General features: G+C 34.9%; 1 protein-coding gene and 1 long non-coding RNA gene across 4 annotated transcripts in view; one reads left to right on the top strand and one right to left on the bottom strand.

The window, feature by feature from the left end:
• The window catches only part of TAFA2 (TAFA chemokine like family member 2), a 194461-nt gene extending 175038 nt beyond the window's left edge, over positions 1-19423 (top strand). For 2 of the 3 annotated variants that reach the window (XR_792661.2, XR_792662.3), the window contains exons 5-6: positions 8576-8823; positions 15436-19423. Coding sequence is in view for 1 of the 3 variants with exons in the window: in XM_031553473.1 (XP_031409333.1) it covers positions 15436-15447 (12 nt within the window). In the remaining 2 variants the exon portion in view is untranslated. The remainder of the gene's footprint in view (positions 1-8575; positions 8824-15435) is intronic. The other variant, XM_031553473.1, reaches the window with a different exon arrangement.
• The window catches only part of LOC104909897, a 34415-nt gene extending 7372 nt beyond the window's left edge, over positions 1-27043 (bottom strand). Inside the window, exons 1-2 of the long non-coding RNA XR_792667.2 lie at positions 26959-27043; positions 13779-13889 (exon numbers count right to left, since the gene is read on the bottom strand). This is a non-coding gene — a long non-coding RNA (uncharacterized LOC104909897). The remainder of the gene's footprint in view (positions 1-13778; positions 13890-26958) is intronic.
• Between the last annotated feature and the right edge of the window lie 304 nt (positions 27044-27347).

Genomic DNA, 27347 nt, shown 5'->3' with positions numbered 1-27347 from the left:
TTTCCAAATCAATACCAGAGATAGACGACTAATGAAACAAAAAAAAAAAAGAAAAAAAGGAACAAACAGAAATATTGCCAGGATGGAGAGAAATCCATACTTAGAGTGTTTATCTACATTTCAAAAAATACTGGAGAGAGTCTGAAGTCAGATATTTGTAATATTCCATTTAATCTAATTTTGCATTATGACATCCAGAATTTAAAACAAACTAAAAATTTAATAACATCATTGGAAGCAGATAAGGATACTGTCCAAACACACCAACTGGCTACAAATGGTGTTCAGCGTGTGTATTCCACTACTCTGAATCAATGCAGTTCTGCTGCTATCTATAAATATTGCTTATATTTTTACCCTGTCTCCTCTTTCTCACTTGTAGATACTATATTGTTTCTAAATTAATTACAGCTGCTGATAGGAGAAGCAATAATTTTATTTATGTTTCAAATTATGAAGTGTGCTGTTCATAAGGCTTTCAGCCCAAGGAATGAAAGAGCTTCCATTAGGTACTTTTACACAGTAATGCTTTGCAATGGGCTATAGGAGGAAGGCTGAAGGCAGGATGGTGTTTACTAAGAAACCTAATATCAGATGGCAGCATTAACAGTGATTCAGCTACTGTCGTAACCAACATGGGAGTAAGACAATACAAAAAAATGAGAACTAAAATGTGTCCTTGGATAAGAGAAGAAAAGAACGTGTTTCTGGAAACTGAGGCTGACATCAGCAGTGCAGCTGTGTTAGCTGTTAATTTCTGTTCCTCTGTATCAGCAACAGATGCACTGTCTCTTTAAGCAGCAACAGACAGAAAAAAATTGAAACTATAAGTTTTTGTTTGTTTGTTTGTTTTTTGTTTTTCCTAAAGTTGGAAAGAAATATTGCTATTGTAGTTGCTTTTCTCGCATGTCTTTATTCCTCCTCCTTCCTCCAAAATTTTCAAAAGGCAGTACCGGTGTTGATATGCAAGTTGAAAAATCAGAAATTCATGAACACTGTGTGTAGAGGGAATTTTAGGCTGTTTACGATAGACTGGAGGTATCTCTGCAATCATTCTGTACTAATAAGGCAGTGCATTTTTTGTGTGACATTTTTTCAGAGTAAATCTAGTACTAACCTCCATCACATGAAGCAGTTCACCTTTTGCTGTGACCAGTGTGAAACTTGAAATACAGGATAAATCAGTGATTTGCCAAGCGTCAGTAGTAAATAATCTTAGGAAGTGCTTCTTTAAATATTATTTAAGGAATCGAATTAAAAGACTACCTTGCTGTAAAACTCCTCTATCCCCCTGCCTCACTTCAAAGTTTCTGTCTATAGATATCTCACCTTCTACCTAAATTTTGGGTGAAGATTTATAGGAACAATATGTATAGGGATACAGTGGTTCATAAAAAGGATGTGATTACAATACAAGTAAGTGCACAGACTGTAGCAAAATATTAGCTATGGAAAAGAGTGATTGCACTTGTGACAGGCTCTTTGTTGCTATGGTATCTCTTTCTATGCCTTTGGCTAATCTGTCACTAGCAGAAATTTGCAGCTTCTCAGCATGTTTCTCATTGCTAACTCAGAGACCCAGTGTATCTAATCTGTCATTAAAATAGCAATAAATGGTATGTCTACATTTTCTTAAAAAATGCACACAAGTTTCAGGGAACAAATGAGCTGGGAATGGAAATAAGGTAACATTTTCTAGGGTCATGTTAACTTTTTGCATTAGTGATTATTGTTTTGATCCACTGTCACAACTCATTCATACTGAAGATCAGTATTTTTTTGTAGGTTGCCCAAACAGTAATCTTTTTTGGACACTTGGAGACTTTGAGGAAAATATTTAACATCTCTGGCCAACACATATTAGAGTTTCCCAAGTGTAGCTTTCCAAAAGGTTTGAATGAATCACCAGTTTTCAAGGGTAAATAATTCACTGAATCTCTTAAAAATATCTGCAGAATACCAAATGTATGTCTTAAACATGAAGCTGGCAGGCCTAGTTCTATCCTATGGAAAGGTTCCTGTTACAAGCATACATTTGACATGAGTTCAGGCTCACAGCTTGATTACAGCCATTTATAGATCACACAAATCTAGACAAGTCATAGTTTTTTCCTAAAGACGAATGTGTATTAAAAACAAATAAACAAACAAAAAACAAAATGCGAGACACAAGCTATGGTGATAAGGATTAGAAGAAGAGAGTTAAGGTAGTGCAAGAGGCCACTTAGAGATAGTTCACCAGGCTGTGCAAATTATTTGAAGCAGATCTAATAGTTCAGTACTGAACTTTCTCACAGGCATGTGACTCTAATTACACGAATCCAAATTAATTACAGAACTAACTACAAAACCCTTAAGAGTAATGCAAAAGTTAGCAGTTCATTACTGTATGATGTCACATACTAGACCTGGCTTCCAACTTGGTCTTAACTTGTTCTTCCATTTCCTACTTACCTTTTCTACACTATAAATACAGATGGACTTCTTCATCTGATTACAAGGTAGAACAAGTGATTCACTCAAACTCTATTGAAATATGATGGAAAAAATGAATCCAGTGCATTCCAGAAAGCAATAAAATAGACCCATAAAAATAGGGATGTTAAAAATGTTTTGTATGAAATTATGTAATGAAAGCGTTTTGTATTTAAAATCTGAAATGTTATAAGCAAAGTCGTCGAATGACAGTAAAACTTGTGCAGGTCAAGATATTCCAACTATTCAACTCAGGAAATTTTCTGTCGCAAAACAGAACAACAAAAGAGAATGGGATAAGAGCAATATTCATACATACAGCTCTTCTGAACAGGGAGAGCTTGTTAATGTGTTACTTTAAGAAAATATATGAAGATCAGAGTAGTATTTCTATTATTATTTTTTTATTTATCATAATTTAATTGCCTAGAAGGTTTGAAAATTTGCCTCGATTCTTTTTTTCAGTGCCTTGTACTACTTGGGACTGCCTTAGGTCTTGTCTGTAGCTGTTCTGAGGTTTTATTCCAATTATTTTTATGAGCGGGTACTCTGTACAAATCATGAGAAATGAAATCTGCAAACCCTTTTCCACATTCATAAAGTGTTAGTAATATATATTACGGTTTATACATTTTTATGAGAGGATAATTTTCTTTTTGGCAAATCTGTAGATAGTATCCATTGCACAGAATTATTTTCGCTTCTACAAAACTTTAAAATTGATGGAATTACTCCAAAATCAAAGACAAATATTTCTGCCATTGTTAAAGAAAAACATAAATGGATTCAATTGCATGTCATTAATTAACTAATTGATTATTTTTTGCAAGTATTGCTTTCTTCACCTGGGAATCCTTCAATCCATCAGTCCTGCTGAGAGGTTTTCTGCCTTTGTCCCAAAAGATTCCGCTTCCGCTTGTGATTTTTTTATTATTATTTTTTCCCCTCAGTTTTTCTTTTGCTGGCATATTTGAGATACTAAAATCATGTCTGAAGAATAATTTTCTGCCTCTATAATGGAAAATAAGAATGACTTCTGAAGGCCGTATGTAAATTACTGGTTTTCTCCACTTCTCTACAAAGTGGAAAAGGCATAACACTGAAACCAAATATGTTTTTACTCTTGTTTACAGCCTCTGTGCCCTTTCAGAGCTATGTAAGATAGAATCTTTGAATATCTAGCTATTTAGCTTTAGCAGTGGGAAACCTTTGTCAGTTTGCAGTACCTTACAAATATAGGGAGATGACATTCAAATGCCTGTATCATATGAGTAATGTTGGTACGTCTAAAACTTGTGCTTCTTCCTTGTCACACCCTCTTTTGTGGTCTGTGACTGCTTTGGATCGTTTCTGAAAGTCAGAAAGACTGAATTTCATTCAGAAGGACTGGAGTATTCTGAAACCTCTCATTACCCAATGCTGCATGCAGAACTCTTGCCTCTATTTGGCATAAGCTTCACAAACTGTTCAGATACAGAAATGATGTAAGAGTGTGGGAAAATGTACTGCAGTTTTCTAAAAGGTATTACTTTCAGTTCTCCCAAATTTCATAGTTTTCTTGAGGTATTTCCTTCTTCATTAGGACTGCATAGAAAACCTCAGATGTTCTACTCTGTTTTAGCTCTGCTTTTTTGCAGGGAGAGAAAAAATAAATAGAAAATAAAAAACAATTAGAAAAGTCAGTCATACAAAGCATTCATACAGTTACTGGTGTGACTAGGGAAAACCCCCAAATCAGTTGGAATCCTAATTAGAATAATGAAGACAGTCCATTCCTATCCAAAGAGTATTTGGACTGAAGAAAAAAAAATATGTATTTCAGGCAAGAATAAATGAGAGACTGATCTCTAGGACTAAATTAAAAAAAAAAAAAAAAAGAGAACCAACATTAAATTCATTTCTCTAAAATTTTCAAAATTGTTTACATTTTCATAGCTTATAATTTACTCCTTTTTCACCCTGAGGAAGACTTGGTTCATCTCAGGAAAGATACTACTGTTAGTGAGAAAAGTCTTCAAAGGTTTTTGTATGTTCTAAAAGTAGATTTTGATCTTGCATCTACTCCTTTATTAGCATGTACAGATGATTCGTTCTCAGATCTTTCAGTCCTGATAACTACCATTCAGTACCTTCTATATCTGCAGTGAGAAATGTCATAGAGCTCTGAAGTGAAGATTTTGAGTAAAGCTGCAGAATATCAACTTCACCATGACTTCTTTGCCTAATGTGACCTATAGTATCATCTTGGTAAGGCCAGAAGTGAACACTAGGGTGTCTCCAGTTTATAAAGATGGGTATCATATCCAGTGAGCAATGGATTGTTTCTATGTAACCTGTGAATGGAATGGAATGGAAGATTCAGGAATTTTAGTGGAGCTGCATATTTTAAAATGTCCAAAAATTGTGTGTGTTCAGGTTTGAGAATACCAGAAAATATCTCAACAATTCTAGACAGAACAGCAGCTTTTTCTTTCATCTTGAATTTGAGCTTTGTGGCTTAGGGACATAACCCTGCCAAAAGAAGACCAAAGAAATTAATTTTTCTTGTGCTGTTACCAATCTAGTCAAATGTACAGTAGGTATTCTAGAATCTTGAGATCCCTCTGTTGTACCTCCTTGCAATTTTTTTGGAGTGATCTTGGAAAAGAACAGCGTAGCAAATTTATTGTCTTCAAGATGTAATTCTAATTCCAGTTGCCAATAGTTATTTTTCAACATTATCTACAAAAAAAGAAGAATAAACTTTCTCCTAGAATGCAGCTTGTCAGTTTTGAAGCTGATTGCTGGCAAAACCAACTTCCTTTTGAGAGTCATTCTAGAGATTTCTATGTGATAGTCCTTTTTCTCTTTCTTGACATTAAATCACATAATTGTTACTTACATTCCTGAAATATGAAGGCTGCAACCTTCAGAACCTTTTGGCCTTTTCTTCATTAGTTCAAATTTTGAATACAAATGACTAATTATGATTAGCTATTCTATTACGTTCATATTTAACTTGTCTTGTGTCATGTACTAGTCAGAGCATAATGAGAAGATGAAGGTATGAGGAGAACTATCCAGATTCTTTACACAACACAAATGAAATGGAGTATCCAAGGCAGGTTCTTAGTCACATTTCTAGAGTTCATTATTTCCTTAGACAGATTACATCTTTTCTGTGCACTATGAAGTCCAAAAAACAGCATTAAGGTAATCCCCAGAACACAGAACTTACAGGAAGTTGTATCTTTTACCTGGAAATCTCCATAATACTCAAGCAAGAAGGTATTTCAAGTTTATCACAAGTTTGGAGAAAATGCTGATGAGGACCATCAAAGAATTTTTCTGGAATTAATGTGTATGCTTCCAAGAATGCCACAGGAAGTTGTGATCATACATGTCAGATGTTCAAGAAGATCACAGGGAAACTAGTCATCTATATGCTCCTTCAAGCACAGATGGTGGATTTGATCTCTGTCTGTATATTTTTTTAAATTTAAATTGGAAGTACTGATTTCTCTTTTTCATTCTTTTTTCTCTAATAACCAAGACCAACAGCTAGTCAGGAATGAGCATCTGTGACCCTGACTACTTCCTAGTGAGCCAGGCTTTATGTATTTTTCCCTAGGCAGTGAGAAATCATCCTAATTGTTCATCTATGACAGCTTTTAGGTGAAAAGCTCTTCAATCTTCCCTTTTCTTGCTTCTATTAAGAACTGACAAAGGGTGAAAGGGATTTTTCTGTAATCTTCTAAATCTGCCACCTTTCTTCTGTTTCTTATTTGTATTAGAGTGATAGTGTGATGGGTACTCAGACTGGAGAACGTTAAAATTAGATTCCCTTAAAATAATTTTATATTCTCTAAATGGGTTCCCACTACTCTGTCAGCACTCACTACTTTGCCTTAATTTTCTCTGCACACGGGAAAGTTTTTTCTTTATTTGGAGACTCTAAATTGATGGAAAGAAAGAGGAAAATGATGAAAGTGTTTCAAGTTGCTGACTGATTCATTGTTTTTAAACATTTTTTTTTCCTGCCTGGATATTGCTCTCCTGTATTCTAACTTGTTTTTTAGTTGTCTTATATTCCCTCAGCTGTGGCAGTATTCGTGGAGCCAAATGTGAGTGCACTACCTCAAAATGCCAGCAGTGGAAGCTGGTAAGCAAGTGGGGGAAAATCACCAAAGGAATCTGAAGCTTGGGACAAAGGTAGAAAACACATCAGTACTGCACTAACAGAGCAGCAGGTACCCTCATAGAGGAGATAAAATTACAGGTAAGGAAATAATTTATGTTTCTATTTTGATTTCATCCAAATGGCTTGTTATTCTTCATTCAAAATCCCTAGAAAAATAACACACCTGGGGATAACACATTACTAGGGATAATTTGAAGTTCAATCTTAGACAGTTTCTGAAAAAATACATTAAAAGGTGAAAATCCATTTTAGCTACTAGGCAATTTAAAAACTCAACCTAGTTTAAAATAATGACTTTTTTTTTTTTTTTTAGTTTAGCATATTAGACAAAAGTAGCTGGTTGGTAGAGTTTTCGCTTTCCAATCAAGAATAATAGTCTGTTATTTAGATTAGTGCTGTAAGATTGAGTGAAAGACAAAAAGACTCTGCTTTTCCCTTTACTTTCTCAGAGTTAGCAGGGTAGTATGACTCTATAATCCTTCAGATTGCCTTGTTGTAAAAAGGACTGAGGTTATTTTTGTCTTCCTTTTGTGATGATTAGATGGTATAAAACAGAAGAAAATTACATTTTTTTAATTAATTGTCTTGCAGTCTTTTATGTCGTCATGCTGCAGTCCCACTGTGATCACCTCCAAAAACCACAAGAGGATATATCCTTGTCTGAATTACTACAGTTATTATCTGTTACAGAAAGTAAAATAAGGTTTATGTTTAAGTCTTCTCTCAATACAAAACTTTTGTCTGTAAATGAAAAATTTCATGAAGTTTTAACAGTCTAACATAAACTTGATTTCTCTGCTGAATTACAGAATCACTGAGAAAGTTTAGTTGTGGACATTGTAGTAACATTATCTTTTGGAAGAGAATAACAACAAAATACATTTGTAAAAGTAATGATTTATATTTATCCTTGACATAACTCATTTTTCTTCATCAGTTATATACTGTGATAATTGTCCCAGTGCATTATATCAATTACGTTTATTTTGTAAAATATCAAATTTAAGTGAATGTGAATCCAGAGCCACATTTATTTCTCTGATAATATTTTAAATGTGTAGTTATTTTATTAAATCAGTGGACCATCCAACTTATGAGTTTTATCTTGCAATAGACGTTACTAATAATCTGTGGTAGGACGTTTATATTAAAAGGTCTAAAGGAAAAAGAAAAAAGGGAGATAATTATCTTTTGTAAGCATTATTTAAAGAAAATTAGTTGGTCTTTTGAGGTGCTGTGAACCCCTTTTCAGAAACAATCAATTTATCAGCAAATCCAAAAACTTATCTCAAAAATCCAGATAAGGAAGTAGGTGCCTGAATTGAATAGCGTGTTTTGATGTTATTTTATTGTGTTTCCTGTAGCCTAATAGCCATAGAAGTGACTGTAAGTAGAGTTCTCCTATGAATGCACATTTTTGTCAAACTTGATGCAGTTGAGTTCTTTTTGTTTTGTTTTGTATTTTTTAATGTGTATATGTTAAGAAAACACTCAAATCTTTCATTTAGAAGGAAATGTATTCTGATCACATGCCTCTTATTTGTATCAAAGTTCTATTGAATTCAATTCAATTCTATTCAATTCTTTCAATTACTGTTTCATCATAGAATGCTGATATACTTGCAAAAACGAGAGCAAATGCTATTTATCCACTTCTGTTTGGTTTTCTAGACAAATCACAAAGTTTGAGTTTGAGTATATTTGAACCTTTTCCTTTGAAATTATTGTTATTGTTCGGGTTTTTTTTTTTGTTGAGACCATGCTCCTTTGCTAAGAGAATTTATTTTGGTTCTGAAATATGTTTCCTCCTGTTGTTCTGCACTTTTACGTATAAGTTAAAGAAAATTCCATCTATCCCAGTTTTGTTTTCTGTAAGTAATTCCGTAACAGTGTAGTACTTGACATGTGTTTGTTTCTTAGGCAAACGTGTAAAACTCTTCAAGTCCGAATGGAGAAGTAGAGAAAGGAGGTTTCTGCTGTGCCTGATGACAATTTATGATTTTTCCACACATACTAAATAATCTGGCTCCACGTTGGAGCACTAGTTGTGATGAATCCTAGTCATGGTCGGATTCTAAGGAAGGGCCAGAACGTTCGTTGAGGAATAAGGAGTCAAACCACTCCAGAAAATGTGTTCCAGCCCTGGTTTATTACTCACAGAGCAGCAGGTGTGTACAAATACAGGTTTACATAGTATTAACAGGAACTGTTGTACCTTACTCTTCATTGTAGTTATTTAGTTTGCTGCAGATATACAGGAATCCTGGCTTATTTGTGCAGCACTCCAGGAGGGTTGTTCAAGAGACTCTGCACTGTGTTGCTAAACAGCTTCAGTGCATCAGTCAGGTACTTCTAAAAGCCTTTAAACATCTTTCTTCTCTCACTCTCCTTTCAAAGAGAGATCCAATTAATAAGTTTGTGTTACAATTGTAGGAAAGCATGAAAACTGTTACAAAACACGTACATCTTGGTACATGCAGCTAGATGTTTCATTGTTGAAAGCTTGGTATCATACTCAATTACTTACAATTCACAAAAAGTTGGGAAAAGGGTATTTGTGCCATATTCCTTAAATATAATAGAATTTGTCTGTTTAATCTTAAAACTCTCATGTTTTCAGAAATATATGCCATGCTTTAAAATATTTTTCTTCTGTTTTTCTAGTTCTAGCTTTAAGATCACTTGGCATATGATTAGTATATATGGGGCAAGTAGAAAGCTTAATTTACATATGAAAGCCCTTTTAGTTTTCCTTACAATGGTTAACAATGCTTGTCTAGATCTGCAGATTTAACAGCTAAAATTTCCTGCCAAAATCATTAAGAGTAGTGAGAAAACATGAAATACAAAAGTATACTTAAATAGCACGGTGTGAAATGAGTTTTCAATGTTTGTTTCATTCTAAGGAACAGTCTAAAGTACAGAAAGTTCACAAATACAATTCTGTTTGGTCACAGTGCAATAAAAGCACAAAAGTATTAAGAGCTTTTGAGTCTAGTACTAATGAAAGACATCAGAAACTTTGGAGCCATTTAACTGTATTGGGAAATGTTCTGTTTAATTAATGAAATGAGCTAGAGATGTTTGCCGAAGGACATACCTGAGGATCTAGAATTCTAAATTGCTTTTCTACATGCTTGTGAACATGTTTAGAAACACATTTTATATTACATTCTCTAAAGTACAGCGAAGAGAAAAAATTAATACTCTTGAGTTTTGATATCAAGAGACAGGTATAGCTGAAATTTTATGGCCAGGAATGAAATAACTGAGGACTTGAAAAAATCTGTCAATATTTAATCCTCACTGAAGGCAAATTAATTTGTATAGTTATAATTAAATAGCTGTTTTCACAGCTTCCCAGAAATAACTCTAATTTTGTTTTGTGTCGTTAGCTCAAGTCAAGTAACAGTCTAGTATCATGAAACAGCAGCCTGTTTCCCAACTCTTAGTTCTCTGTTGCAGATACTTTATCAAGCATACTTCTAAAGTACAAATGAATCACTTCAACCTTACTCAAACTTTTGAAATGATTTCTTCTGTCCCTCAAAAATTGGTTATCTATTATGGACACATAAATCTACACCTATCTACTGTTAAATGCACATGAATATGGATACCCTATTGCAAACATATCCTTAACCACTCTCTTTGTCTGTCCTTTGTCTGTTCCTTAATGTAGAAAACAAAATACAGGATTCTCATGTTCTGAGGAAATTGTCAGCCTGTCCTCTGTTAAGATTTGCTAAGTAATTTGAAGTATCACAGGTACAAGGTAGTATGTTGCAAGTATAGAATATTTCGTCAACAAAAATGTACAAGTGGCAATGCAAAATGTCACTTGCTTTAACAAGCCACGTATGAATAACAGTGCATAACAAACATGCTGTATGGATTTTGAAGCTCCAGGAAATAATGAGCTTCCATCTGTTCAAAATATTTATTTCCAGCTTGGACCTTCATATGCAAGGTGCATAAGAGGAAAAAAAAACAATTGACAGATATTTGATTTTGGTTATATGGGCACATCCATTTTTCATTGTAATGTCCATATTAAGCTTTCACTACCAAAATAGGTTGATTTTTTTTTCATGAAAAAATATGACTGAAATAACTTTCTTCAAACCTATCCTATTTTAGGAAAGGTTTACTAAAATACTACTTCACTGATTCTGTTTTATCATTTTTTTCTTTTTTTGGTGTGTGTGTGTGCTTCGTTTATGTTCAGTATGAGAAAGAATGTAAAAGTAAGGACACAAAATTGTACTGCATACAAATAAGGACTATATTGGTACAAGATCTCTATCTTGTCTCCAGGACATGTTTCTGAGGACAACTCATAGCTAGGGATTTTTGTAATGTGTCTCTTTGTACAAGAATTTAAGAATTTAAGGGATTCTTGTGATGCTCCCTGTACTTAGCTTGTCTCATGTTGTCCATTAAATATATTTCTGAAAGTCTTTTTATTTTTTAAGAAACCCCCATGCCATTTTTGTATTCTTACAGGCTTTTAAAATTATGCAGAAGAATGTAGGGGTGCCAAGAAGTTTTTCTTGTCTAATGCAATTCCACGAAGCACAGGGTGAACTACTGACTATTAAACATATGTAATTCCCTTTCTCTGCCTTACATACCTGAAAAAAGATAGCTTGATGATTTTTCAGTATGCTCAGACAACATTCATGCTGTGACCATACACATAATCGTATACTATATAGTTGATGGAAAAATTATAATTGAAGAGAAAACAAAACTTGGCGATAATAAAACATTAAGTATTAAATTCTTCCTGACTCTCATATTTATATGAATTCTTTGGCTAAAAGCCAGAATGGGTGTCCTTCTTGCAAGGGCGCCCACAGAATGGAAGTTCCTAAGTTTCAAGTGCTAAATTTACAAACTCTTTTTTTTTTCTTTTTAATATGGATTTTATGTATGAGATGTGATGAACACAGAACAAAAAAGATAGATCTACCAGTCGAAAAATTAGTAATGTAAAAATTTGTGTTATGAAATGTTCCACCACACACTGACTTAAATTTATTTTATAATATCTATTTTCTGAAAACATTACTAATTAGTTAGTGATTATGTTTATACCTCATTTGTGTGTATAAACTATTATGTACTTAGGATATATTTAATATATTTATTTCTCTGAAAAAATAGAAGAATTGTGCTGTGCCTTATTGACACTCTGTAACTTTGATGCTTAGGTTTATGACAGTTATTAAAACTGCTTTCTCACATAGAGAACATTCACTCAGCCATGCTTTTCATCCTATAGTCTTGAATTTTCTCCTTCCTCTTTTAAGGCAGAAGAATATCTTGAGTAAAAGTGATAGTCTTTTTTTTTTTAACCAGAAACCTATTCTGATGGAGCAGAACACGTTATCTGCTGTATTCATCAGCTGTGGGAATTTCACAAGTGAGAACGGTTTTCACATGTTTGTGGTATCACTGACCAGGAGCTGACCAGAAAATCTCTTGATCTGATAGCTTTTCTAATGTGCTGCCTTTGAGAACTCCTCTTTTCTGGTTCATTCTGGATCACACTGGCAAAAATGTTCTACCCAAGAACTGAATCTTGTAGGAACATTAGCAGAGGAAATGTGGAAAACCAGATATATTTAATTTTATATTATTGTTTTAAAATAAAATGAGTTCACATACAATTACAACCAATTTATAGCAGCCACTCACTAATTTAAATTAAAAAGTCTGCAATTGCAGAGTAATTATACTTTAATTGCACATTTAGTACAAGAAAGTGAAGAGAGACTAATGTACTGTATTTATGACATAATAACCGTGTGAAAAATATATTAGCATAAAGGGAGTAATTATGTTCCAAGAATGAACAAATTAATTCAAATCAATACCTACGATGCTTAAGGTTCTATGTACTTTTTTCATTTGTGTTGTTAAGCAGCAGCAAAGTTAATTTTCATGCATATTAATTATTCACTGAAAAATTGATTAGACTTGACTTGCACCCATTCAGTGTGTTACTGTTCTCTTAGGATTTTAGAGATCAGACACATGGTGTTCTCAGTTCCTGTTTTGTTAAGAAGACCTTTGGCACAATACTTTTTTTCACAGCTACTCAAGTCCTATAGCTTTTATTTTGTCCCAGATTAGGCATTTCTAGGAATAACATCACTACATATTAGCTAAAATTTCCCTGCTTCTTTATGAAATTGCCTTTAACATCTGAGAGGTCTGTTCTCTCCCTAATGTGTATGGATATATAACTTCCATTAATGTTAATAGCTGGTGTGTGCTTGCTCATAACAAGTATTACCTTCCTACATAGAGGAAAATATGAACCACTATGTGTGTTACTCAGAGTAGCAGTGTGTAATCTCTACATTAAGGGGAAAAAAAAAATGTACAGCAGGTAGAATAAAGCAATTCTGGCAAAGGAGAGGAGGTAAAAACTCCAATCATGTAACTGTAAAAAGTAGGAATATAAAACCTGACTTCCTATGCAGACTGTATAAGCAACATGACCTTTGTGTATTGTTAGACACCTTCTATAAAGCAAGGATTTGAATGGCTATAAGTCATTTTTCTTTACGTCACTTATTCACTGTAACAGTGCATGTTGATTGTATAGGGATATTCTCACCACACAGTTGTAGAGCTAGATATGGGAAATTGACAGATATTTCTATACCTTAAGGGAGGCTATAGAAATGGAAGGGACAGACTTGTTATCAAGATCCCTTGTGATAAGACAAGGGAAAATAGCTTCAAACTATAAGAGGGAAGATAAGGCTGGATATAAGGAAGAAGTGTTTATGATAAGGGTGGTGAGGCATTGGAACAAGTTGCCCAGATAAGTAGTGGATTCTTCATCACTGGAGACACTCAGGATCAGGCTGGATGGAGCTCTGAGCAAGATGTTCTAGCTGTAGGTCATTCATTGCAGAAGAGTAGGACAGGATGACCTTTTAGGATCCCTTCCAACTCAAACGATTCTATGATTCTATTGACTTTGCTTAATGCATATCAGGATACCATTAGCATTCTTTGCCACAAGGGCATATTGCTGGCTCATGGTCAACTTCATCTCTAAAAAGAGAGCTTACGTCCTCCCTTTTCAGTAACAAAGACTTACTCTCTGTGGATGTGGGTAGAAAAGGAATTCAGATGAGTTCCTGTGACTGTGCCTTTCCAGTTGCGTCTGTGATGAAACCTTCCTCTGGTTCTTCTTTTGTTCTGATATACTCTGTGATAAAGAAATGTAAGTTACTTTGGCCCTGTATCTACTTGATCCCTTTAGGAGTCTCATTTCTTTTTATCTGTTTTCAGTGTGTTTTGCATCAGATGATTTACCACAGTTTTTTATATATGTTTATATATCAAGTGAAGCTAATAAGATTCCACCTGCAGATAGGATCAGAAGATGTATATCTTACAGTATGCATCCCAGTGGCATTTGGGTCCATGAGTAGAATTCCAGCTTGTTGCAATAACAAACACACACAAATAAACAAACAAAACCAATTAGTTGCTGTGTCAGCATTTTAAGCTTTGTTGCAGGGTATAGATATATGTTGCCTGGCTTTTAAATTAATTCTCCATTATTGTTTCAGGCAATCTTCCATTACAGAAAGGATCACATGAGGCAGTTTCCAACATCAAGAACTAAAAATAAAAGTGTAATAAATATATCTTTGGTATTATAAAAACCACAAAGCACAATTTTATTATTGCCTTCCTAATTGCTGTTCCTAGAAACAACTGAAGTAATGAACTCCTAGAACAGTCTTTTTAATATTCTGCTCTATGTTTGTGCTCTGCAGAGCTGATGAGAGCTGTGTGCAAACACTTTTGCTGAGGGCAAAAGAATGTTTCATCATTACAGAGCATGACCCTTCCCTCTGAGATCAAAATGAAGAGCATATGCCCCTTGATGTCTGTCATAAGGTGTTATTGTGGCCAATCCAATTAGGTTGTTCATCGTGAGTTGGGATGTTGTCCCCTGACACAATTGGATATTAAAATGTTACATGATCATTAATTGTACCCACTGACACAGCAGAAATATTCCTCAAAATTATGTTTCTATGATGGACGTTTTTTCTTTTAATATGTAAAACCTGAGTTAGACACGAGAAAAGTCCAATTATTGTGAAATGCTTTGCCTCCCACTCTTTCTATATGATCCTTCTCTTTCACTCGTTTCACGTTATGTTGGGTGAAATCACTCTAAGTGAACTCCTTGAATTATTTTATACCTTGCAAATAACAGGAAAGATATAGCTTTTGTTTATGTATGCATGGCTTTTGTCCTTTTTCACCACTAAGTGGTTTCTGTTTGCTAGAATATATTTAGCACTTAACAGAACATTGCATTTTCATGTGGCATGCAAAGAATAGATGAATACGTCTCCAGAACCCAATTGCTAACATTTTAAAGGCATTGTTTTTACCATTCAGAAATCCTAACACTGAAAAGGATGAACAAAACGTGGAAAGTTTCCTTAAACCCAATGCTCTTTGTGACCTTTAGTTTTTTTTAATTATATTTTTAAGAATGGTCACATTTGAGTGTTTCCTTTTTAAGTCAAATTCCAACGAAGCACTTAATAACGCAGTGTAACTTGGAGAGCATCCCCATTCACTATCAGTGGGAATTATTCACTTCTTTATAAACAATTGAAACAGCTTTTCTGGACAGAGAACTTATATTTCAGCTTCAGTTTCCAGGACTTCAGAAGTAGATTCTCTATGTACAGTTTTGATTTTCTGATTTTCTTTTTTCTTTGCAGGTAACCCGATAGCTAAAGACAAATCAAGTCAGTCTCAAGGCTGATAATGTTAAATACAACACATAGGAATTTCATTTCTCCAGGCAATCCTTGAAGTGAAATTTTGTACTGCTGGGGTGTTCCTTCAGAATCAATTGTTTCAATGAGAACCTGGTTTGTAATCAACAACAGCCTTGAGATCAAAACTACTGGAAAGTTATTTTGAACTTCTGTGTCACAAAGATTTCAACTGATTGAACTGTGTACACTTGTAAAATTGCACTTGCAGAGGAATTTGCAGCTGTAATCTCAAGAGATGGTTTTTGAAAGGTGCAGAAAATCAGCAATCGTTCGGATTCTCCTTTCCAGACTGGTGGCATTTCATCCTGATGAAGTCAATCTCCAAAATGTATTGGTTCCTCCCCTCTAAAATGATCTCTGTTCCACATTTCTATTGCTGGTGGGACTGCACAATGCTTTAATTAAATTTCCATTGCAGAAATTGTCCTCTGGCATGGCACAATTTTAGACATTTTTATTTGTAATCTAATCTTGGAGCTCTAAAGGGTACATATTTCAACATCTTGAAGTTGCTTTTGTTATAGGAATGGAAATATATACCCATTGTTAATAATTATTGTTGACAAGTAATAGTTATCTGAATACATCAGTCATATTAGAATGTATAGTCGGGTTGACATGTTTCCCTAAGGCTAACCAACTACTGCAGCTACTTGGCAGTTAAAAAAAGTAGTGGTCAAAACTCAATTACCACTTCCATTATAAAGCATTTTATACCTTTAAGATATATATTTCAATTTACTTTGAAGGAGGCAAGTGTTCCCAACCTTTAAATCATTGAAATTCATGGTAAGCAGTCAAGGAAAGTATTTCATCCATTTTTTATAAAAGTAGGCAGGGATGTAAATGAGTTTTTCAATTATGAAATTGGGTGGTAATCATTCAGAAATTTTCTCTTTTCAGTGAAAAATAAAATCTCTTGCTTGAAACTAAGTACTGTTGGATGCTTATGTAGATGTCTGCTCAGATTGATTGCTATAAAGGAAAAATGTCCTAGTGCCCTCCTAGATATAGGGTTCATGAGTATTTTGCTTGCTTACTGTCCTCAAATTCAAACCTAATCTGTGCCAAAATCACATTTTCTTTTTTAATTTTCTATTTCAGTAGCAATTTTTTGAGCCTTGTGATGTGCTGTTACATGAAAAAACCTCCATATTTAAAGGCCTTAAGCATCTATGAACTTTTTTTCTAAGTTATTACAGAATGTATAATTTTATACTTCATTTAGTGTATATTGTGCCATCTGTAATACTGATACAACAAAAATCTGGCAATTCCTTTTAATGACACTACATAAGCATGCTAACTGAGAGTGAGAGAGTTCTGACTGTACGCTTTGGTGCATTAAATGAAAAGCACACAAACTTAATGATAGGCAAAAAATATATAGGAGGAAACTTATTTAAAAGTCCTGTGTGGTTACCAAACTCTGAAAAGGATGAAAATGATTTTTTCATTACGAGCTATTGACACGGCAAGGTTGTTACATATAAAGTTTCATGATGTTGCATACTTTGGAGAGATCCGCCTGTCATGGTATCCCTGGCTGTTCCAAAACCATTTCATTACCTCTGTTGTATTACTGCACAGGAGATCTTAAAATAAATGATTGTTGGGAATAAAATTGAGAAGTATCTTCTATCATTCTGCTGAGAAATAATAAAAAATGTTGTCAGGGAAAAATATTCTTTTCTGATTGAAATTTAATTAGGATAAACTGTTTGTAGCAGCAATTAGGTATCTTGGTATTTTAGGATGGATTAGTATTGAATGGATTTGTGCTGATGGAGGATGTGCTAATGCAGGATGGAAGGTAGCATCTTAAAAAGACTAGGACAGTGCAAAGTATTAATGTGGTGTTTTGTAAAATCTGATATGAACTGTCTTTGCTCGAAAGTCTGCATCATGCTTCTCAATATCATTTTATTTGTTCCTTTGTTCTTAAACCAACACTGAAAATACTGTATTATATACAAGTGTAACACATGCATATCAATAAGTGAAAATAAATGGATTTTCAAATATACCGAATAGAATATCTGTAGTAGATTAATGTTGTGATAATTCATAACAAGTGAATAAAATTGTGATATAAAACAGAGTTCCCTGAATGAATGTGAACTTTGAAGATCTATCTTGTTTACAGATAGAACAAAATAATTTTGTTCAGTGAGTGAGAACTTCAAAGGTTTTATTAATTTTGTACTTATTCAATAGATCTCCCACTAGTTTGAAAGATCTTTCTGCAAAGGAAATTGATCTAATGCAACTGTTCTAGCACTGTCATGGGAAATTCAGGTGGGTGCACTGTTCTTTTTAGGTTAGGCTGAATACAAACACTGTTTTTTTCCCCCACAGTCTTCCTGAAAAAGTCATAACAGACATTCCTAAAATGGTAATGTTTGGTTTAATTTATTAAACTGTTTTAAAAAAATAAAACCAGTGAACTCTGCTGGTCAATCCCAGGGAAATGTGGGAACCATAGTTCGGCCTTCCACAGTGTCTGTTTTAGTAGTGGTGTCTTTGAAAATTGAGGTGACTATGTCAGCTATGGACATTCACATTGTGGGTGTCTGGAAATGAATTATTTTTCATTTTCTCCTTTATTCCTTATATTCTGCTTCCAAGTTTATTTGATATACATTTGAATAAGAACATGATCAGGCATAAAGATCAGAGGGAAATCCATGTGTCCTTTCAAACTCAGTAGTCATCAAGAGCTCTGAATCATTAGAGAATATGTGGTCTCTGTCTGCAGTTTTGTGTGAGAGTGCAGTAATGGAAAGAAAACTGACTGCTTTGTTCAAATCTTTCAAAATGAAATGTATTGGGTCAGCTCAACAAAATGAAAAGGAAATCCTGATGTGAGTTTTAATGATAAAAATTCCAAGCCAGATCTAATAAATATGAAATAGAGACTTAAAAAAAAAAAACATTTCAAAAATCTGCATCAGATATACTTTAGAACAAAATACCTATTATAAAGTTTATTATTTTGAAAGTATATGCAGGTTATTTGTTGTTGTTGTTGCTGTTTTCATTTTCCTAATTATGATTGTACAGCAGACTTTTATAACTATTCAGGTAATGCATGACTGTCTATAACACCCAAGCAGAAAGACGTGATTGGCATTCTTTTTTGCTGATTTACTGCCTCCTCCTTCATGACTTGAATTTTACAAATAGGTTGTTAACAAAGATATAGACAAGGGAAAAGGACACAGTCTTGGTTTGTAATAGCAGTATTGCCTTTATCTCTTTTTTTTTTTCCAATGGTTAGATTGCTTTGTAATCAAACATGTCACGCCTGAACAATGGGATAGCAATAAATGATTTCACATTATTTAAATGATATTAAATAATGAGAATTACCTAATCACTTGATCAGTGTTCATAACACAGTTTGTATCCTGAAAAACTTTTACTGTTTATTCTTTTATAGCATTAGGAAATATTTACACTGTTACATCTTTGATCATGTTCCTGTACATAATTTTCTGCTACCACTTTACTGTCATTGTGAATATTTCAGGAAAAATGCCTTCCATGGCTGGTTGTTTTGCGTCTTCTGTATTCATCTGCATTTCTTATGTGGTGATTACAAGAGCTAGTATATAAAAAGGGTGAATTTCCCACAAGTTTATTTTGACAAGTGATGACAAATGTTGCCAACATCTCTTAATCCAAAATTAAATTTAGAGCCTCTGGCAGGAGGACCATTGCTTGTGTCAGCTGAGAAAAATTCTACAGAGGAATGACTGCTCTTTCTCAGACTACTATCAGTGGGATGCCAGGCTAGGCAAAACCATTGTAGCGTGGTTTCATTACCAGAGATGGAGATTATGGGGATGTGGATCCTGCATACAGGCAGCAACTTACAGAAGTCCAGGCTGGGGCTTTTTATGGTGGTGACAGCAAGTCCTTGGTTCTGTTCTCTAGAGGGGTGTAAAGATCTGTTTCGTGTTCCTGGGATTTGCTCAAAACTAGATTGTAGAAAGGGCAAAGTGCCTTGGATAAAGCCTTCAAAATTTTGTGTCCAGTATTTTGCTCAGAAAATTCTGAATGAGCAAATCAAAATTCATGTACTTGTCCTTGTTGAGGTTAATGATTAAACAACTTTCTCTCTGTTTTCAAATCCTCTTTACTACCATTCAGGTACTGTTATGTGGCAATGGGAAGTGAATTCCTGTTGTTCTTTGATCGCAGATTTTCTTGATTAAATATAACTCATCAGATCAATATTAGCCATGACTGAAAGCCTTGAGCTATAGCCAGCTTTTACTTCTGAAAACAGTTTATTGTCCAACTAAGTTGAAAAATAGTTTGTGTAATAAAAGTATTATTGTCCATATGTAATCTTGCCAATGTTCTATATTAGCTCTTTAAATTATGCTTATGTTCATAACTATAAAAGTCTGTGTAGACCTTCTGTAACAACAGGGCCATTCTTTTCTCTACAATACCATTGAGAAACACTAAAGACCCTGCACTTCAGGATGTATTACTTTTCTTAAAATTCAGCAATGCATAATGGGAAAAAAAGTAAAAATACTAATGTTATTTACATTGCTGAGAGATTTTTCTTGGAAATGACGAAATAGGCGCAGTTGCAGGTTTACACTGTGTCAGCATATTGGTTGAATTTCTCAGTCTTTTCTCCTTACTGTTAGAACAAACATGTCAAAAACTGATCTTAAATTCTCTAGCTTTATGTCTTTGTAGTTAGATCTTTGTATCCAGATCATTCAAAATGTATGGTAGTTGTTTTGCTCACTATGTCTCCTTATAAGGGAGCTCTTGTTTTCTCTGTTTCTCTCTTTATTTTTAACACTGGATGTCTTGCCAATATTTGGATGTATAGAATATAATTCTTCCCATTACCAGTTTAGAGTTTGAGTCTTTTTTGTTCTTTCTATTTTTCTTCAGTAATTTTCTCTTTAGCTGGGAGAGTCAGTTCTTACCAAACTTCATCAGTGATGAGAAAAGTTTCTTTTATAAATAATGGCCTGGAACTGAATATGGGCTCTTTGTAGTTTTTCTTTGGAGATAAAAGAAAAAGAGAAATGATGATTCTCTATCATTAGCTTTTAGAATGTTTTCCAGCTCAAACTGTTTTATCTGAATAGGAACGTTTTTCTCTAAGTATAAATGGCCTGTGTTTCAATATGCTCTCTGATCATAAAGCTGATGAAATGGTCCTCTCTGTATGGCAGATTACCTCAGCAGAATTTACAAATGGCAGATGATGGTTTTGCTACTGTCCATGGGCAGGTAGACAGAATTTGGTCCCAGATGCTCTGCCTAATGTTCATGGCAGAAGCAACTCAAAAACAATGCCTCCATATGTCGTAATTGCTCGAATTATTTCTCAGGCATATTCCCTTGTCATCCCTCATATGTAGAACTCATTAGATTCCTAGTGGGAGAACATATGGAGAGAAAAGATGATGGAAAACATTGTAAAACAGATTGTATATTTAAATTTATATTATAGAAGACCTTTCTGCACAGGCGAACGTAGTACATTAAGTTAAAACTCATTCTTCCCACTTCATCGGAAAATCAACATTTATGGAGCTATTATCTTAGCATTCACAGACATTCGTACAAGATGGGTTGAAGTCTGGCTTTAGGAATGCTAGTAGGAATTCTCCTCCTAAATTGAGGTCAACTCTATATTTCCTCCATTATTTTCCTAAGTATTTAGTTAAACTATATCTGTGTAATTTTTCTTTCACTAATAGAAATGGCCAGAAGTCAAAGTTTCAACCCATGTAAATGTTAGCAAGATCAGGTCTTTGTCTGTGGATTTAAGTGTCAAAATAGTGGCTTTTAGAACTGTCTTGTTTGTTTCTTTCACACTCAAAGAATAAAGTTGTTTTCATCCAGCTCAATTCTCTGGTGAACAGGGATCTATACCCAGTTCTTTTAATGACTACTGGATATTAATAATTAATTACTTATCCTTATCATTCAGTAGAAGAAAAATAATCTAATAGTAGATGAATTCAAAGCATTCAAAAGTTTGTGATTTTTTAAAAATTATATTGTGTCTCTTTCCTGTTTTATGGTAACCTTTTTATTATTTGTGTCTCAGTAAAGCTGATTTTAATAGGGAACATCTGGGGTGCTGTAAAGTGTCCCAGAGGTGAAGGTGAGCACTAGTAAAACATATTCAGTGGACTGATGAAAGTTGGATAGGTTCGTGGATGGGAACACTGTGACTTTACTGCTGCAGTTGGTAAAATGTGGCCTATCACATAGAGATACCACCTATCACCTTGTTACCCAGCTGTGAAAGAAACAATTCTGACAAGAGATCACTTGGTGCATGTATCAGAATCAAATATGATTCGGTGATACTGAAATGAATACTGGAAGGACTCCAAGGAAGAGCATAGATAACCCTACAGGCCTTAGAAATGTCGGATATGACCACAGCATATTTCTATATAGATTGCTGTCTTTCTAAGTAGAGATACAAAACCGCTGTCAAGATAGCATTTACAGTGGAGGTATATGCATGTGAATGTGCACACACATGCTAGCAATGCTGTCTAAAGTCAAGATTTGGCGTCATGCCTTGAGAGAGAGCTTCCAGTAATATAGATCCAACCCTCTTCTATTACTGCTGAAATTAGATTGCATTGGTGTACTGTTCTATGTTAGAGCAGAGTGGTATGCTGCCAGCAAACAGTGCAGCTTGCTCTGCACCTTTCAGAGCACAGTAGTTCTCATAAGCCTCAGCAGAGAGCAAAAACATGCATTACTACATGCTCTTCTCTTAAACTATCAACCCTATTTGTTCCATGTGTTTATTTTTTTCTGGTTGCTACAGGATAAATGCTTGTCATTAGGTAAAAGTTTAAAATTCATTATTTTGCAGCAATCTGAACAACGTGCATAAATGATGTATTTTGCTGCTTCTTATTTGTTCACCCTGTTACAGTTTACCCTCTTATTCTATATCTGTGTTAGCCTCTCTGTCATTTACTTGCAGCACCTGTTAAGATACTGTCACCTGTTGGTGACTTTTTAGTCACTGCAGAAAAGTTCTGTTTGCACTGTGAGACTTTCATTAGCATGTTTTGGTTTTCCATTCTGTCAGTGCCAGCACTAGAAACTAGATGATGAAGTATTAAGAGCCTTGAAAATCTACTGATTTAATCATTCTCAAGCAAGCAGCCAGACCTTCAGTAAAGGAAGTTATAGCTCCTGTGTGTAAGATTGTGTTCTGTCATTCATAATACCCAGCCCTGTGCTTTGATTCAAATTTCATTATACAGAAATTTGTGCAGTAGTAATATTAATATAAAAGTTTAATAGCTACTTGAAAGATCGATCCTTACGTATTGATGCATGCATGAAGTATCCAGGAATTCCAAATTCAGGGCCTTAGCTAATGTTCCCATTGACTTGAGCAAGAAAGTGTCAGTTATATTCTCCATTTTTATGTCTTTGGAAGGAAATATATAGATATACCAAAAGACAAGAGTTAAAAGGCTAACTTATCTAGACTAAGGTTAATAATGTGTTTATTAGCCAAATCCATATAGTCTGGATTTTACCTCATGTTTTGTTAAAGCATATGGCAGGAGGATCTTATTGTGCAATTAGCAGTTATGAAAAGGAAAACAATAAGGAAGGACAAGACATTTTGTGCCTTGTTAGCACCTCTTTTTTTGCTATTCTCTGGGCATATCTGGTTTTCAGCATGCTAACTCTATAATTTAGAAAATTAGGTTTCAGTTCATGTGAAGACCTAGATAAAAGGGCATATGATTCTATACTAGATATCGAGAGCTCAGGTAAGAACAAAATGTAGATGGCAAAAAATTGAATCTCCTTTACATTTTCACCAGATATCATATGGCTTTGCTGAGTCTGGAAATAATGTGATCTTGGTCCCACCTCCAACAGAGCAGCACATGAAATTCAGCCCTGCTCTTGTCCTACCATAAAATGCATACCTAAGGCAATTTATGAAAGGCAAATTCCAATCTTCTCAAAGTCCTTGTGCAATATCTACTCCGTGCCAATGCTCTTTACATCCTGAAAGTAGAGATTTCTGAGAACACTGCTGGTGATTTCAGCTTTTTATAGATTTCTCCTCAGGTTTAAATTTCATACTGAGTACCCATGCCAGCCATTCCAGAAGATTTATCATTTGTTCAAACACCCTTCTGTCCCTGCTTTGCTGTTGCTCGATATAGTCAAAAACATGCTTAATAAATATTGTCTTTATATTTGATGTTTTTGAATGTCAGCAACAATTCCAAAACGGCATTACTTGCTTTGTGTCAAACTTGAAAATTATTAAAATCCCATGAATAGTCATAAAGTCGGTTGACTCATTCACAATAAGGAGCTGTGATGCCTTAAGCTACTTTTTACCAGTCAGAGTATTGTCAAGGTGACCTTTCATGCTGTTTCAATTGCATAGCCTTGCCATTATTTAACTATTAGAATGATGGAAAGCTTGCACTTTGCTATTTGAGCGGCAAAATTTCTAGACACAGGGTCCTGAAAGAGTGAGCATATGAGAGGCTAAAATTAATGTGCCACGTTAAGGAGTTAAGCATAAGGAGCCAAAGAAAGACTAAACCTGGTGGAGCAAAGCAGCCATAGGTCTAGTCTTGAAAACTAAAAATCCATTTGCAGTGCTTTCTGGAATCCTAATATCTCCTGTTAGTGACAAGTTGTTAATGGAAGCTCATTTTTCCTGTGCTGCATGTTGACTATTCATCATAATTGAAATGTACAAGAAAATGCAGTCTCTAGAAAGCTATTAAAATTCCACTAAAATTTAAACGTGAGTTTATCTTTTTAAATATTTGTTTTACATTTTTTACATATAGATTTATATAATTAAAAATACAAAATACTGAACATCAGAAAGCTCTTTGTTATTTAGAAATAATGAGTATTAAAATAATTTTAAACTACAAAAGCTACCAAAAAGCCCACAAGATACTAATATATTACAGCAGAATTATTTTAATATCATCTTTTTTCTCAGGACATACCCACTGTGTAAAGAGAAAAGGTTATCTAAAACAAATAGGACCTTTTTTACACCATTCTGTGTTTCTGTATGTCTGTATGGGTCTTCTTTGTAAAGCAGGGGATTCTGTGTGATGGTAAGGCAACATGAAGGAATCATAAATAGGAGTGAAAAAAGTCATCTTTTTTGGTAAAAAAGAAATAATTCTCTTTTTCAGTTAAAATGCAAATTTAGGAAAATTAATGCTTGTTTTTTAAAGTTAATTGAAAAGAAAAGAAAGAATTTTTATTGTGGTTCATCAACAGTAATTTGAGAAATAATAATTATTTGCGTTCTTGGAATTAGCTTCACTGTAATTTTGAGTCCGTTCATGGCCATGTTAAAACTGGTATGATTGTATGCTTAAATGTATTCTGTCTGTGTAAAGCCTGACTTATGTTGACAGAAAGCAAAATCAATAAAAAGGCATGGCTGCTGGAAATCTTTTGTCTTCAAAATGCTATTGGAGGACTGTGAACGTCACAGGCTGTGGAAGCCCTGTAAAAAGCAGAACAGAAAAAGGTTTCTTTTTCCATCAGCGGGTAGGTGATTTATATACATGACTCTCATTAACATTAATGGGAGTTATCTGCCTCATTTTTTATGAGCCTGATGTGAAGTTAATGGCAGTCTTCCCATTGTCTCTAGTGGGCTGTAGATCAACCACTAAGTGCACAAATGAGTTTGTTTGAAATATTGGTGCTTGTAGGCTTAGAATTTCAACATGCTTCATTCACATTTCCAACCAAAAAATGCATTGGGAATATCTAAGAATGTGAGCTGAAGAGTTTAATATTGCAGCGTGGCTGATCTGTGTGCACTTTGGGGCATCTACACTGCAGACTGTAGAGATGCCCGAGCCAGTGCTCCGTGAGCTGGTGTGCAAACAGGAGCAGTAATCTGCGAAGCAGCATGAGCTGGTTTCCTTCTCAGAGATCTGAGCAGGAGGAGGCATAATGGGCTCTGTGGTCCAGACCACGTGATGGGGGAATTGCTGTCGTGCTGTGTTGCACTCTTATCAATAATACGGTAATAAGCAACCTGTTTTTTGTTTGGTTTTTGTTTGTCTGTTTGTTTGTTTTTTTTAATCTACCCTTAGATGTGTGTAAGCTGAGCTCTCCTCTGTGGTTTTGTTGTTGTTTTTATAATAGATTAACAATGTTGTTGTTGGTTTGGTTTCATTTTTTTGCAGTAATCCTCTCACTGCTTATGTGTGCCTTGCAGTTTTAACAAAACTATACTGCACTGCTTTTTCTTCTGCAGGAAGGAATCCTGATATCATGATATCTTCAGTAGAATTGGAAGGATTTCTATTCTCACCTATGCTCCTTACTAACCTGGTAACTGGTGAAGAACATCTGTGCTGCACACAGACTAACTGGGCAATGCAGTTTCGCTCTGGGTTGGGAGCTCCTCTCACTCACCTTAATGCTTATATTCCCAGCCGTGCCAGGTTTCTCTTTATCATAAAATCACATTGGCATACACATGCAGAACTATCATCCAGAAGAACTTTTATTTTGAAGCTGATCTTCTGGTTGTGTTTAGGGAAGTTAGATCCTGAGGATTTTAAGACACAAGGTTTTTCCTCCCACTCTGCCAGACAAAGCCACTGCTGGTCCCAATTCCAGGCTCAGACTGTAGCAAGGTCAGGCATGTATTTTGTGGGTACAAATATGCACAAAATAAATACAAACACTTCCAGCCGCACAGCTTGGTGTAGGCAAGAGACCACTGCATTTGGCAGCATCTATAAATACACATAGTATGCACATAACCATGCACAACACAGATTGCTGAATCCCTCCCTCCTCTCAGTCTGCTCAGGATTTAAATTTGCTCGGGCCTATACACACCCACAGTCTCTCAATTTCCAGTAATTCTTGCAGCTGAAGATTCATTAGATAATAGTGTGGACTTCCAGTCAGTCCAGTATCCTTGCTTGGACACTGATCTCTTATCCAGCTGCAATCTCTGTCCCTGGCCTTTCCACATGCAGGTCTTCTCCTGCTCAGTGGTTAGTTGAGCTTGACTGAAACTCGCTATGCAAATCAACCACACAGAACTGAAACAATATGGTGAAATGATATTAGTTAGGAATAGAGCTAGAAATAGTGTTTAATAAGAAGAAAGGACAAGCAGTGGTGATCAGATGCAGAGGTTGGCCAGGCTAGCACAATGACCAGAAATCAGCTGGCACTTAACTGCCCCCTTTTATCCTTCCTCTTAGACTCTCTGATCCACTGATCTCTCCCTTTTCCTGCTTGTTGTCCTGGAACCAAACATTCCTTGGGTATTCTGTTCTCCTGCAATCCCCTTGAAGCATCTTTTAATACACTTAACTTGATTCCACAGTCATGCTGAAACATCCCAAATCAAGTTTTCGCTTTTCTCTAATTACCTTTTTCCCTCTTGCTTACCAGTTTCACTGTTCTGGTTGAATCTGGTCAAGGTCATGCCTGAGTAGTTTCTCCAGTGGCCCGTGGAGAGTCTAGTGACTTGAGAGCTCTGATTTTGGTGTGACCTCAATTATGTACTGTTTGTTACAGTTTATAGATGTGTGTGTTTAACCTACTGCTTCTCCTTTTATTATTATATTTTGTTTGCTGACTAGCTATCAATCAGATATCCTCACAAACCAGACATTCTTACATTCCAACTATATCCTTACAGGTAGGTTTATTTGTGTTTGATAGCAGCTACTGACCTAAATTCTTTTGTGCACCTTCACCTTGTCCTCCCTGTGCAAAGTCATACCTCCTCAGTTTAGTTTTTGCAGTTTGATGAAGTGAGGATAATACTTGTTTCC

The sequence above is a fragment of the Meleagris gallopavo genome, chromosome 1 (genome assembly GCF_000146605.3).
Source record: "Meleagris gallopavo isolate NT-WF06-2002-E0010 breed Aviagen turkey brand Nicholas breeding stock chromosome 1, Turkey_5.1, whole genome shotgun sequence".
NCBI classification, from domain to species: domain Eukaryota; kingdom Metazoa; phylum Chordata; class Aves; order Galliformes; family Phasianidae; genus Meleagris; species Meleagris gallopavo.
Note: the sequence above shows the minus strand (reverse complement) of the source record. Positions and strands in the feature narration are given on the sequence as shown.